This window comes from Notechis scutatus, chromosome 2 (genome assembly GCF_049901735.1).
Source record: "Notechis scutatus isolate UNSWTSFEM ecotype Mainland chromosome 2, rNotScu1.2, whole genome shotgun sequence".
NCBI lineage: Eukaryota > Metazoa > Chordata > Lepidosauria > Squamata > Elapidae > Notechis > Notechis scutatus.
Genome location: NC_142010.1, coordinates 230,825,779 through 230,841,811, shown reverse-complemented (window position 1 = coordinate 230,841,811; position 16,033 = coordinate 230,825,779). Strand labels below are relative to the sequence as shown.

The 16,033-nt window shown below is 37.7% G+C and overlaps 1 protein-coding gene across 2 annotated transcripts in view; it reads right to left on the bottom strand.

The window, feature by feature from the left end:
* The window catches only part of EDIL3 (EGF like and discoidin domains 3), a 236,944-nt gene extending 221,417 nt beyond the window's left edge, over window positions 1-15,527 (bottom strand). For both annotated transcript variants that reach the window (XM_087958209.1, XM_087958210.1), the window contains exon 1: window positions 14,844-15,527. In XM_087958209.1, the coding sequence (XP_087814335.1) occupies window positions 14,844-14,910 (67 nt within the window). In that variant the 5' untranslated portion in view covers window positions 14,911-15,527. The remainder of the gene's footprint in view (window positions 1-14,843) is intronic.
* Window positions 15,528-16,033: the final 506 nt, after the last annotated feature.

Here is a 16,033-nt window from a genome sequence, read left to right as displayed (position 1 = left end):
TTGATTAATGGGTATTTTAAGTTCTGTGTTCCAGTCCTTTAGGGAAAAAATGATAAAATTAAATATGATCATTCCTGAAAGCTTTATTCTAATGATTTGGATATTAAATCAAATATGGTCAAGAATATAAAAATGCTAAATTAAAAAAAGATAATAAAACAACAAAACCAAACAAAATAATGTATATTAGATGTAAAATAATCTAATTAAATAATAGATGTAAAATTTAAAACATCAAAACATTTTTTCATGTATTAAAAGATTTTAACCAAATAGATTGACTAAATGGATATGAAAGAAGGAAGACCTTTTTATTTTTATATACTGTACATTATATATTCAAGGAAAATAGAATAACAATCACATGGTCAAATGGTGACTGTAAAATTTTGAGGAATGAAAATTTAGTAGATGAGAAAATGTTAAATTAGTGACACAAGAAAAGAGTGCAAAGTTGGCAAGTTGTAGAGAACTGAATGACGGATGAAAAGTTACAATAAAATGAAGTTTTAGCATTACTTTTTGAACTCTATTCAAGATAGCTAAGTTAAAAGATAGTAATTACCCTGAATTTTAAGTTGCCCATGTGCAACAGTAATATTCAGAATTTTACTGGGAGCAGAAGAAATATGAGGTGAAGGATTATAATTGAATGGCAGAACATATGGCTTGCATATAGAAAACCTCTGATTACATAACTAGCACTTCTAAAATGTCAATAACATGGCTGCAAAAGACGTGCACAGAGGATGTTGGAAAATTGCTGCTGGTGAGCATAGAGAATACTGATTAGATGCTCAGAGTATAAAGCAACTTCAGATGTAAGGGCAGCTTTTGAAAAACAGATGTCAGTTGAAATTTATAGAAAACCTTTTAGCTACTCTTTAAAGCAACCCATCAGATTAAAGTCAATGAATCTTTTCAAGTATATAATAAAAGATAAAGAAGAAATCAGCAGTGGCATTGACTGTGTTAAAATTGTGTTACTCTTGGAACAGTTTTTTTTAATGTTATTTTAAGGGTGTTTTTAGCCTAGCCCTTATTCCAGGATTGCCCCCATTCTTAATGCTTCTCCATTAGGCAAGGCTAATTACTTTAAAAACAACGTGAAAGCTTTTACTTCATGTGTGTAACTATGTGAGGTTTTCAAAAGCAAGACATAAATAATGTTTCTTTTCCTGAATAATCTAATCTAAGTAAGGAAAATCATTTGCATTAATGACAGTGGGGCAGAAGGTCAAAGTAAAAAGCAAAGACTGCTATTCTTGACTGTAATCTTGGCAACAACCTTTCTTGTCACCCTTTACACTGACTGTGCTTGTTAGGTGAGAGTTATATATTATTCTCATATGAATTTTGAATTAGCTTTGATTTGATGTAATAATTTCCTTTCCTGAATACATTATTGCCTTTTCCAGTATAACTGCCTAACTACAAGCAAGATAGTGGTCTTATCAGTACAAACCAAGCTCTGACCCTTTTATATATGTGTTCTCATTGCACACACACACAAAGGGATAAGATTTGTTCAAGTTGTCTTGACCGCCATTTTGGCTGTTATGATCTTCACTTGTGATAGTGCTGTTACTCAGGAAGAAAAAATAGAAACAAAGAATGGAGTTTGTAAAATTTGCTGAATAATTTAACAATGTTATCTTGCCAATGTAGGCGCACCTCTCACTGTTACCTCTCACTGTTATATGCATATTGCAAAAAGCAGGAGGTTTGGAAGATTGTGATTTATAATATTTCTGCAGTGAATCAGATACCATTTTGCTCTTTTGTAAGTGTTGCGCTTAGCATTTGCAAAATTATGCAAATGAGATGGGGTTGTATTTTACATTTTTTTAAAAATGTAACTCCAAATAGAATTAAAGAAATTAGTGTAAGGTGGTCCACCTATCCAATATCCTGTGCACTGGATTTTGGTTTATGGAAATATAACTGTGTGGAAAGCAAAATTGATTATAGCAGCAGCAACATAGCATATTAAGACTGGTTTAGTGTGTGTGTGTGTGTGTGTGTGTGTGTGTGTGTGTGTATGTGTGTGTGTGCACGCGCACAATACATATACATACACCTACTACTAACCAAGTTGTAAATTTCTTTTCTTGTACCTGTTTGGTGGGTTTCCCTTCTATAAGTCTGAACTTAGCTGTGGCTGCTTTTTCTTGCAGTTTATAAATTTCTATCTTCACTGATTAGTTTTCTCCTAAAGTGGGCATTACATTCAAATTAACTGTATCCATTATTCCCCATCCACACTACATAGGACCTCTCCTACTGACTGAGATTATTTCTACATTCTGTAATGATCATCAGCATTCCCAGAATAAAAAGAATCATAGCAATAGAGTTTCTGCTTTGCTCTCAATACAACTTTTGGCTTCTCTGGGTCAGGCTGAATAAGATTTCAGCTGAAATTCTGGAGAGCAATCAAAATACAGTAGTATAGGTATGTCTAACCCAAATACAAGAAAAATGATCTGTCTGTTACAGCAGAATACATTATGTGTACAAATGAGAGCAATATCTACCACTGCAGTTATGATCCAACTCCAGAAAATTCCCGTGAGTGCCTATGGTAAAGACTCAAAAATACATTTTGTGTTTCTGAGTTTCTCTGTGTAGTTGTTGGCAATTCAGAATAATAAAATGGATTTCAATGACTTCTCATTTTATCTCCAGGGAAGTACTTGTTTTATTTTAATGGAGCAAAAGCATTCTGCATTTATGATTAACACATACAAGAACCTTATGTTCTTTGCTAAACTCCTGGGAAATAACATTGAACCTCTTATTGCTTACTGATGAAATATGGCTTGGTGATTCTTTTGCACAAGAATGAGCACCTCAACCCAGTGATAGTTATCTGAACAACTGAAGTGTTTCCCCACTGAGGAGGTGTTTCTCTAGCTTTACAAAGTTTTGAAGGGATGTTTTGGTTAAAACATCTTCAAGTGAAGTTCCCTTAGAAATCTTGTGCAACCTTAGTATCCTTCAGTTCTACTGCCTTTTTTAAAAGAAAAATGTTTAAATTATTTACCATGTTCCTGTTTTTTTTCTAAACATGATGAGTCAGCTGTCAACACTCTACATGATTGTAATAGAGAAAGACAGAAGATCGTGCAGTTTACAATGTACTGCTAATTCACCTTGGCACTTGGTAGCAAGACTGCCTTGACTGCTTCCTCCTATCTACCACACATCATATGCTTTATTACAAAGTTTGGTTTATATATTATTCTCTTCTGGAAAAGTCTCCATCAGAGAATGAACTCAAATCTTCACTCAGAAATCTAAAGAGATCAACTAGTTCTATGATTTCCTGAATCTAATGTTGAATTTATTATTGTAAACCTGACAGTTGAATTTATATTGATTTTTTTAAATTCAATTTTTATATCTACCTATTTTAGTCAATGTCTCTGGGTAACTTACAATTTCAAAACTCTAAAATCAATTGCAACAATAAAACATTTTAAAACAATAAAAACATACAAAATAAATATACACAGCAGCCAAGATAATTAGCCAGTTAATAGCAAAGCCAATAAATGGGGCCCTTAACACGCTTGGGAACATAGCTAAGTTTTTAAAGTCTTATGAAAGGCCAGTATGGTTGGGCCATTGTTAATTTCCAGGAAAAGGACATTCCACAGAGCAAGGTCTATTGCAGAAAAGGACTGTCTTCTAATCTCTGCCAGCCAATATACTTCAGCTGATGGGATCTGAAAAGCATGGCCAATTTTAATGTCTGGCATCCTTAGAAGACTCTTGAAGTTCTAAGCTCTAAGCTAGGATCTGTATCCTGATCTAAAACTTCATGTGGCTGAGAGTCATCTAATCAAGGAAGAGCAGATAGCAACAGAGAGGGTTTATTAATGCTTAACTGATAAATAAATGTTTTCATCAGTAATAGCATACTCAACATGGGGATATTTCTCATTCTCTCTGAGTTGTCCTGCTTGCCAATAAAAAATGGCTTCAGATTCTAGATCCAGTTTCTAATAGACTAAGAGCAATATCTATAAATTGGCATAACTAAACATGCTTTCCTGTCTAAGTTTAAGTTCTTATCTTGCAATTCTAATAATTAACCCTTGGATTGTTTCAGCATTAAACTTTTGTTGTTTTTGTGTATGCTTTGTCTATGGCTGGTTTCCTGACCTTGCATTCAATTGATTGTGAAATGTTGGGGTCTGACATTGTACATTCCTGTAAAACAATATCCTATCATTATTGCAGCTTAATCTTTATTTTTCCCCATATATTCCTTTATTCACCATTTAGCTATATCATTTTGAATGTACTTTTAAAATAGAGTGATCTACTAGTTCAGAAAGTTAGATTTACTGTTGATTATGTACATTTTGCTAAGGTAGCAATCCAGTAAGCAGGTAAAACTGAAAACAATTTTTTTAAAGTAATGGAACATATACTTGATTCTTTCAAAAAGTGAGATAAGAATGTACCTAAGAAACACAGAACTTTATGAAAAGTAATAATTAATTTAGCCTGAAGGAACACATATTAACCAAGACATCATACTACAGTATACAATAATATTTGAGTTTAAACATGAGTCATAAAAGTGACAGCTTAAAAAATAACAGCTAAAACCTGTCATCTGCAAAGTACTTACACAAACCTATGAGAGAGAAAAAATGGTAGATTATTTTTGGTTATAAATAGTGGGTAGTTTCAGCTTTATATAAAAATGATTTTCCAAAACTTAAATGCTAATTATTAAATGATGGTCTTTTAAAAGTTTGTTGAAGAAAAAAGATATAGAATTCATTCCATAAATATGAAGAGAAATAATAAAGAATATATTAAATCTTTAATAAAATATTTAAAAATATAGCTATAGATATAATAAGATATAATAGGACACATTTCATAATGCAATAATAATGAGATTATTATTATTATATTAGTATTATTATTGTTGTTGTTGTTGTGGTGGTGGTGGTGGTGGTGGTTGTGGTTAGTCTTTTTGTGAGATTCACAGCCTTTGGGGCTGGTTGGTAGCTCAACAGATCAAGTCCTAACTAAGGCCCTAAGAACTATTAAATTAGCTTTAGAGGATATAAGCTGTTCCAAGTAGGGTGGATTTTTGTAGAATCATTATTATTTTGTAGAATTATTATTATTGTTGTTGTTGTTGTTGTTCTTGGTGGTGGTGGTGGTGCAATCCATAATAGGTTAACTTTTTAAAGAATTATCATATGGATATATTACTCTACATAGGGCCATGATGGCGAACCTATGGCACTCATGCCACAGGTGGCACGCAGAGCCATTTGTGCTAGCACACAAACTGCAGGCAAACTTACCTCACTGTGCATGCGTGTGCTTCACAGCTGATTTTTGACCGGTTTGAGGCCTTTTTCAGCCTCTGAACAGCTTGAGGAAGGTTTCTGCAGGCTTCTTCAGGCTTTGCAGGCCAAGAACTAGCCCCATTTCATCATTTCCTGTTTTTCCAAAAATACCGGAAATGATAAAACGGGGTTAGTTTTCGGCCTGCAAAGCCTGCAGAAGTCTTCCTCAAGCCTCTGGGAGACCAAAAAAGGCCTCAAACCAGCTGAAAATCAGCTGTGAGGCGCAGTGCAGGTTAGGGGGCAGTGTGGGTGGGTAGGGATTGTGCATGCATGCATAGGAGACATGGGGGGAATTGCATTGCCTTCTTGGTGCTGGCACACGAGCACAAGCATGCAAGCGCACGCACAATTTTTGGCACAGGAGCCCAAAAAGGTTAGCCACCACTGACATAGGGTATATCTCTAGTTGTGATTATGGAAACTAGAGAGCATTAAATCTCTGTGTAAGTGATCATGCAACCGTTACATTGTCCGTAATGAATTATACAGTATTTAAGTCTTGGGTATTATATAGAGAAATCTACCACTTAATGCCCATTGCACTATAAACAATAGCCTAATACAATATTTTAATTGATAGCTATACTACAAGGTCCTAGCTATTTTCTTGATTTGCTAAAGGACATGCTCCTTACTATTTACATCCAAAACATTTATGCTATGATTGATCTATAGAACAAGCAATACCGTGTACATAGTACAAATTGAAATGGAAGAAGTGCAAATGATTAATGTGTATTATACACATACAATTTACATTTTCACAAAAAGATAACTGTTGAAATGTTCATTTATATAATTTTATGAACTTTAAATAATTTTACTTGATTCAATTTAATTTCAATTCTATTCCTTTGTTGAGAAAAATAACTCATTTTTCCTTTTCCTATATTTTATATCTAAGGAATGATGGAATGTTGATCTTATTTTATTACAATGCACCCTTTTTGTCCACTGAATTGATGTCAAACAAAAGTTGTGAGAAAATGTCAAACACTTTTTTTTCAACTGATATAAAAATTATCTCAGTAAAACTAATAATTGATTTAGATTATATTTTGTATCAGGTTATTATTGATGAATCTCAAAGTTCTAATAAATATACAGACGTTCCATAAGCCTGTCGTCTATCATTTTAAGACCTGACTTCAGTTTCAGATTCTTTTATGTATATGGTATAAATTCTATGTTCCATTAATGAGATGTACTCATTCCTTGGTTTTGCATCATACCACATGTACAGTCTTTCTTGTCATAATTGCCACTCTAAGTAATCCAATCTGTGGTGATATTAACAAAGGTAGCTGACAGTGTTTGTCAGTGTTGATTGTTCTGTAATAGATTCACAAATATTAGTTGTTGTTTTGACATACTAGGTGATTATATTTAATATAAACAGCTATAATGGATTTCCTTCCTGAACTTTCAGTACATTTTTACTCCTGGTATCATCTTTGTTTTCAGAATAACTGTCCCTAAAATAAAATATTGGTATTTTCCTTCACTATTATAAAACAAAATGTGAAGATAATTGTAGAGTATTTATGATATTTTTCCTATATGTTTCCTATAATTCAGATATATCATATGGTAGAATTATGCTAGAAAGAAATCATTATATTTAATTAAGGTAAAGATTTTGATTCTATAATATTTGGTTCCTTCCCGTTTCTGAAACAATAGATGGCTTCATAGGATTTTGTGAAACCACCATAATTATTAATAAAGCCAAGTCTCAATTTTTTTTGAACAAGCCAAAAGTTGTGCTCCATATAATGTTCAATACCATCTTTTAATGTTTCATACAATGACTTATAGAATTAGATAATTAAAAAGTATAACCCCATGTAGTCTATGGTGCAATTTTACTGAACAAAATAGCATACATAATTCTTATACTATTAACAAAGAATCTGAATGCATTTTTTCACCCAAAAACAGTTATTGCTTTAGATAGCATCTTTAGTGGAAAAGGGGGAAGGGGGGGAGAGAGAATGTGTTCTTACTTTGGGGTACAAATAATTTGAAATAGATTTTACATTTGTCAATTCTATTTTCTATTCCATTTCATATTATACAAAGTTAGCTAATGTCTGCAGAACTGGATTTGCTACATTTTTGAAAGACAGATTGCAATATGTCTTAACAGATACATGTGTTATTTATCATGCCTTATAACAGAAATATTCTATATTCATATTATTTCAAAATGCATATTTTAATGTTGAATGAATTTATGTTATCCTTATACAACTTTTTTATAATAGGGTGGGAAAAAGAACACAATTCTTTAAAATGTATTTTATGTTTTCACAAGACATGTACCCAGTAACATTGACTTATTTCTCCTTCATATGGTTTATAATTAAATGCTTTTGAAAAATTTGAAGACTTCACCTCGGAGTGCATGTACAAAGATGTACCTTCTCTTAACTAAAATGAACATGATCTTACATAGGATCATGTTTCACAGGTACTTATAAATTACCAATTTATTTATTTATTTAAATATATTTATAGCTGCCTATCCAGCATAACCATGAGTAGCTCACAAATAATAATAATACAATAAAATCAGTAAAACAAATCTTAGTGCTACAAATACAACACATTCCCACATAGCTAAACAAACTTTCCTGTGCTTCAACCTCATACTAGCCCAAAGCTTGTGAGGAACACCAGGTCCTTACAGCTTTTAGAAGACCAGGAAGATTTATTTGGGGGTGGTGTTCCAAAGATCAGGGACAGCTACAATGAAGCAGCATTTTCTAGGTCTCGTCAGATGGCAACATGTGAGAGAAGGGATTGGAATATACCCATCCTATTGGCAAAGCAGGCAGATACCACAAACAACCTGCTGCTTAGGAATTTAAAGATAATAATCAACACCTTGAATTGGACCTGGGAAAAACTAGAACCCAATGCATCTCCCACAGCCATGGAATAACATGGACAAATCATAGGTTTTCCACAATTGTGCATGTCACTGTATTCTGGACCAGTACTAATTTCTGGATGCAAGTCCATGTAGGGCACATTGTGGTAAACTAACATGGAAGTAACCACAGCATGAATGACCATAAACTAGGCCTCCCAGTCCAATAATGGGTACAATTGACCTTGGAGTGAGTCGAGTAAGATGCCATAGTATATGGTATCAAACACTGCTAAGAGATCAAGGAGGATCAGAGTGGATCCATACACACACCACCCCAAGCTTTCCACAGGTTATCCACAACCACAACCAATGCTGTATCAGTGCTGTAGGTTGGACTGCATCCTAAAAAGAATCCAGATAATTTTAGAAATACATAACCACCAAAACTAATAAAATGATTAGTCAGATCCTAGTCTTACTTTAATATTTATATTTTAATGAGTATTTATGACAAAATACAGAAAGCACTCTCAGTATAAAATACTCTGACATAATCAGTGCCCTACTGTGTTTCCCTGAAAATATAACCTACCCCAAAACAAGCCTTATTTTTTGGGATGGGCCTAATATAAGCCCTACTCCAAAAGTAAATGGGGTGGTGGTACCCAGCACAGGAAGCAGCCCTTCTTTTCCCCGTCACCTCATGGAGACTTGGCCCCTTAATCATGGCCCGCAGATCAGCTGACCTAACAAGGGCCAGAAACTGCCTCTCATTTTGTCTCTCTGGGTGCAGAGATGTTTCCGGTGACTCTTTCCAGCCTCAGCTCTGCCTGGGTTGCCAGGCAACCTCGCAACCAACCCTTCTTTTGCAGCTTACCTTGTGCCTTGGCTCCTGCTAGGCCTGGAGCTTGGGTCTTGCTCAGGCTGTGGCTATGAGGCAGACAGCCATGCAGTGTCAGAATTGACTCTTCCCCCACTGCTGGTGCAGCAGGTGAAGCAGGCCTCATGGGGCCTCATTGCCCTCCTGGCTGGGCTGCTCCTGCCTGGCGTGGGGCAACTTGGCTCAGTTCCGTGGAGCACCTTGCCTACTACCAGCCTGCCAGGACCCACTTCACCAGTGGTCACGCTGCCCTGCGTGAGTTCTGTGGCAGCCTGCATGGAGGAGGGAGGGGGAGATCTTCCTTTCCTTTGTATACCAAAACCCCATCTTCCCTGGCCAAGCCCCCAGCTTGCACCCCTCTCGCTGGAACAACACATGCAACTCAATGGTACCTGCGGAGGCCTCCCAGTGCAGTGCTCTGCCGCAGTCTTGGAGCAAACCTCCACCCTCCCTGCACAGGATTGCGAAGCTGAAGACTTCAGATGGAGCATTTTTGGGTGTATCTTTGCAGGGCTCCCCAAAGAAAGGACGATCAGCGATGAACATGAGGGGGATTTGAGCAGTTTAGAGCAAAGATGAAGTTGAAAAGAAACATTGGCATCTCTAGCTAAATTTGCTTTCTCCTTTTTTTCAAGTTATTAATACTTCTGTATCATATAAACTAGAAGAAACTGAGTTTATGTTTCCTTTCTTATGTTTCCTTTCTGCTTTTTGTAAGCTGATGGAGAACTAAAATAGATTTGGAAGATACCCTTCTGGCATTTCTTAGGTTGAGATTTTCAGACATTTAAAAATGACATCAGCACCCATTGAAGGTAATCTAATTATGTGCCCTTCCTCTTGATTGGAACCCTGTCTCTGATCTGCATGAGAAGAAATTATAAAAGGTCTATTCTACAGGATGCTACATATGTATATTATATAATAAAATAACTATCTTTTTCATTGCTAGGCACTTTGCTTATAAATTGGAATTATCTATTAGCAGAAAGCATAAAGTGGTTGGGCATAGTGGTTAAAGGCACTAAGTTAGAAACTGAGAGTGTGAGTTCTAGTCTTACTAGACATGAAGCCATCTGGGTAACTTTGAATCAGTCACTTTCTTTTAACCTAGAAAAGGACAATACCAAACCATTTCCCAAATTTTTTGCCAGGAAAATTGCATGAACTTGTCCAGGTTGTTACCAGCAGTCAAGACCAACCAAAAGGTCAGAAAAATAAACCAAGACGCATACTGACCCTATTTGTGTGATATGTGATTTTCACTAGAAAAAACTACAAATGTAAATCCAACCTGTGATATTTTGAAGAAAGAAAAAAAGTTATTGTAGACAAACTATCAGATAATTATAAAAATATACCATACCAAACTTTATTTCTCTGATTATAGCAGCAGGAGTTATAGAAATATGGTATTGTGATTTATTTATTTTTTTAAAAAAGTTTATTTTGTAGGCACTGAAAGTCAAAATGTTTTGGAGAGAAAGTTGTCCTATGGAGATATTACTGATATAATAACTGATAATATAGTATCAATGAGTATATTGCTACTAAAAATTGCTTTCTTTTTTTAATACTACATTTCACATATGTTACTCTATAAACCAAAACAATGACTCACACCTTATACTTTTTTCTGTTGTTGGATACTTGGTGTAAGTACATTACTCGGATTTTATAAAGAGTTGATTTTTTTGTTTTGCATACTATCCTGTTGCATAGAAATAACAATAGGTTCTTTTAATGTTCCACAGTATGTATTATATACACAATCTTTTGACTTCTACCTTGTATACTAATAACATAAATGTCCAACATTAATATATTTTCATTTCAACATTAAATTATTTAAATTATCAAAAATAACAATTCTTGAGTATCTACATATGTCATTATTATGAATACTAAAACATTGTTGGCAATAGATCTTGCAGTGTATTCCCCAAACCACCATTGTTATTGTTGTTTTCACAAGTATAAACACACAAGTACTCACACAAAAAAACCCCTAATATTTGTATTTTTCTTCAGTTTATGAAAATTCTTCTCAAAATAATCATTGAAAGCTAAATCCAAATTTCTGTCTATATCTAGTCTGATATAATCAGGTGATGTAGAAAGCATCTATTCCTTTTATATGGTTACATATTTTGCTTTTCATACAGGTCATTTTGTTTCAGAATTCGGAGTGCAAGCACAGAAACAGCTTGCTACATTTAAGGGTAGTAGTAGCTATGTCTAATAAAAGAAAAATCCCAAATAAGGAGCTAGTAACTCATTAAGCTGGAATTATTTATTGATTTAATGTTCAAAGAAATTAAAGGTAATATAGTAAAACTGTAGATTGAAATTTCATATAAGCAGATGTGGAGATGGAAACTGAACAGAAAAAAATATAAATATATATTTGTGGTAAAATAATTAATGCTAAAATGGTGTTAAGTAAAGAGCATAGTACTTCAAAGTTCCTGAATTCACAGGGTTAGTTACATCCACACTTTGTTTAGAATAGAATAGAATACTTTATTGGACACACAAGGAATTTGTCTTGGTGTAAATACTCTCAGTATACATAAAGTATTATATAATTCATTAAGAAGATTCACATTTTAAAATATAGTTTTCTTCAAAATATTCAAGAGGGGAATAGAAATTGTATAATTAAGGACATTAATTAAACCATTACTTCTAACATATGTTTGGACTAGATTAGCATCATCATGAGTAGATAGAATTGGGAACTTTTTGTAATTTAAATTGGTGTTTTACAACCGTAATTATACTTTTAGTGTTATTAATATTCCTTAATTTTTTTTTTGCAGAACCTGATTAATTATTACATTCACTAACTGTGGGGACTGCTGTGCAAGTTTTTCTGTGGCTAAGAATATAATCTTATATACTTTAACTGGGAGTGAGCTTTTTAAAATTGATTTGAGAATAAGATAATCTTTAAAGATACAAAGCTGGCAATACCCAGGTATTTCCTCGATTTAGAAGGATTTTAGTTGCAACTATTTTTGAATGTTTTCCAGAATCCTGGTAATCTCTTCTATAAAACAAAGGAAAACAAGTTTTGTGGCACACATGGCACATTTATTATAATGCAAAACTTCATGTGCTTGGTTTATTTATCAGTATTTTTTAAGGAATCTTAGCATAGTGGTTAAAGAAACTTCCTGATTATACGTTGTATTTTGCAACCTATCCAAGAATTATACTGGATGGACAGATGACAACTTGATGAAAAGATAAAACAGAAAAAGTCTCGATGGAAGCTTTTTCACAGTTCCCACTACGATGCTGAAATGATTAGGCTCCTCAGAGAAACTTATCCTTGTAATCAAGGTCAGTCCTCTCCCATTGTGATTAGAAAACGAATTTTCGAAAACGCTCTGAAACTCTAGTGGATAAAGACGGATTGCGCCCGTCAACTTCCCTCGGGGAAGGCAAACCATTTATACATCCAAAGTAACTAACACCCCCCCCACTTCTCCCTTTGAAGATACACACTAACGGAAGTTCACCTCCCTAATTCGCAACGTCAGTTTCATATCAGTTCGCTCAGTCATTCGCTCAGTTCGCTCAATCACGACTTTGTTCCTTCAATAAGCATTTTTCCTGAGAAACCACAGGGGAGACGTTCTCTCATCTGCCGGACAGCCAAAACGCGCGTGCTACTGGCTATGCCCGCGAGATTCCGCCTTCCGGGAAAGCCGCCGCCTTCTCTGCCACAGCAGCCGAGGCGGGAAAATGTTTGAGAGCGTCCGCAGCACGGAGCTCTTTACAATAGCGTAACGCCGGCGGGCGGTGGCTTGCTGCGGCTGCCTCCCGACATCGGCACTAGGCTCTTCCGAGCGCCTTTGCCCCGGCTTAGTTGGAGCGGCGCACGCTTCTTCCGCCATCTCAGGGGCTCAGGTGTCCTCTCCGCTCCCTCCTTGCCCCCTCCAGCCTAGCGCCTTGCCGCGCGTGGAGAATCAAAGTGAAGGCAAGCAAGGCTCCCTAAGGGAGCGGGAGCAGGTGAGCCGAAGGGCAACCCTTTCCCTCTCTCCCAAGAGGCGAAAAGGCCGCCCAAGAAGGTGTCTGATAATTTAGCCGCAAGGTTGCCTTTTCTCTGGGGCCCGCTCTGTAGTTCGTTCTTTCTATCTCTCCCCGCCCCCTCTACGTTTCCGAAGTGTTCCTCATTTTGGCAGGACGGTGTGAAGAAGTGGGGCGGGGGGGCAGGGAGGGAAGGAAGGACAAGGAAATTTGGGAAAGCGAGGTTATTGATTCGTCGTCCGCCCCCAGAGACGGAACTTGAGATTTGTCTATTTAAAGGCAGCCTCTGAACAAAGTCGTTTTTTCAGTGCTGGCTATTTTCCAAGAAAACTCTCAGGACCAAATAAATTGATGTTATGAAAACGAGTGTTTCCTTTGGGAAAACAAGGGGAGGGAGAAAGGTAGTGGGGGAAAAAACATTGCCTCATCCAAGAGAGCTGGTCGGAGAAGCCCGAGTAATAAGGTGGCGTTTACCACCGCTTCGTCTTTCGAGCGGAGAAGCGGGTGTATGTTTGTGTGTTGGGGTGGGGGGGGGGAATGGCGCCTTTCCCTTAGCTCCCCCACTTCTCTAAATACACGCAGTTGTTTCAAAGCTGGCCAAACTTATGCCAATTTGTACTTTTGCTTTTCTTTTTTTTCTTCCAGCAATTGCCTGTCCCCATCCTTTCTTCCGCTCGCGCGTTGCCCAGGCAGACAAAGCCTTTCTTGCTTTTAGCGTTCCCTATCTCAGGAAGCCGCAGCTCCCAACTTTTTAAAGCGCTTTGGAGGAGGCATCCGCGTATGGCATAGAATATAGGCGTGTAAAAGATGTCTGTCCTCCTTCCGCATCGGAGCTAAAAATCGATATATATATTTTCAAATACATTGAATCTGTGCCGGGTCTGTTCTGTATTCATCTGATTCTCCACCCATCCATCTGCTGATCCGTTGGAGACACAAAATTAATCCTCGAATCTGTCTTAATTTTCCTGAGTGCAACTGATAAATTCAGAAGACTGCGAAGTTTTTTCCCTCCTCCATCTCTGCACCCTACAACCTAGGGATGCCCTATTTCAGGAGGTGGACTGGCAAAAGTGTTAATTATTGAAGCTTACAACTGTATCTGTAACTGCTTTGTATCTCGCCAGATCTTTCGCACCCAGCTACTGTCCGTCTGAATTGTTTTTTTAAAGAGGGTTATTAGAGAAAAGGCTGCTTGGTCTCTCCCTCTCCCCCCCGCCCCCGTCTCCCACAGACACAGACACACACACACATTGCTGCTTCATTATCAATATTGTCAGTCTGCTTATCTGGATTATACAGAACCCTTCCCTGCATTCCTGAAGCTCCCGTTGCTAAATGGAACATGTCTGCGGATGGATGACACATAATCTGATTAAAGCAAATAAATACAAGAAAACACCCACGTTCAGGCAGCTCTGAATTATTCAGCGTTCAGTAGCAAAGCACGTCCCTCCACCCGCCTTTCGCCTCCCAACAAGATTCCCCGCATTAATTTACTTTCCTGTCGACTTTGTGATTACTTTTTTTGAAGAAAAAAAAAATCCACCCGGCTGCTGCCTTTTTCGCTTGACCCTGGTCGCCGCCTTCCCTCTCCCACCACCTAGCATGCTAGTCCCTAAGATCCGCACCACCACGGTCACCAGCGCCCCCACCTCCTCACCTTTGGCGAACGAAGGGGGTTCGAGACTCAAGCACAACAGGAACCAGGCGGCTACCCAGCGGCTCATGATCCTTGGATTCCCCCAAGGGACGATCCCAAGTAGATGAAAAAAAAGAGGCGTGAGTTTAGCGCAGGCAAAGGAGGGCGGAGGACTGGAAGAGCCCCTTCTATCTAGTCACTTGGCGATTAAAAGCTATTTCTTAAAATTATTTTTAGTCGAATGAAAACCTCTCTGCCCTGTGGATCAAGAAAGGGAAAACTCTCCTTTTCCTCTTTCCCTCTTTCTATCACTCCTTTTCCCCCTTTCCTGATAGGTTCTGCGTCTCGCCTAACATTAAAGAGGAAATCCTGGGAGACCCAAGTGCCGCGAGCCTACTCGCAGCTCTCAGAGACAAGTGCTGGTAGGTGTGTGCGGGTGTGTGCGGGAGAAAGGAGGAGAGCTTCGCTCTTTTCCCTTCCGTCTGTCGTGACAGCCTCTTGACTGGCTGCTCCCGCTGCCGCCGCGAAGAGAACAATGAAGAGAGAGCAAGGGAGGGCTGGAAGAAAACGCTGTGCTGGCTGGAAAGCGTACTGTATACAAACAGAGGCGGCGTGCCTTGGTCGGAGATTGAGAGCCCCTCTCTCCTCCGTTCTGATTTCTTCTTCCCCTCCGCTTCTCCTTTCAGTAAGGCAGCTGCTTCTGATGGGGAGAAGCGGAAAAGACTGTGGACACACCCAGCCTTCTGATTGGCTCATCTTTTTCTCTGCGGGGAGGGCAGAGGGAAGGAATTGGAGAACTTGAAGTTGTCTAAGACCCCTTGGTGTGTGTTGGTAGCCAAACCCACACAATCTTGCATCCCAACTGTCACTCCAATGGAATTAGCCTCTGATAGAACAAAAGGTGCCTGATTTGGACTGCCTTTTGGGCACTTCAGGTTCAAATGGGTGCTCCACATCCCTCTCTGGATTTCCATACCTCATACCATGCTAGGGGACAACCTTGGCTACTGCCTTCCGTCCCATTGCAAGGTATACCACCAAGCACTTTTAACTGCTTTCCTCCCTCCCATAGCTGGGGCAGTCTTTGCCACTGACTTCTAAACTGTTACAAGCCCAAGCTCGGTCACCATTTAATAATATTGACTGTTCATCGCTAACAGGTATCATCCATGTGTGCAGATATCCCTCTGAAGAATTCCAAACTATTTCCC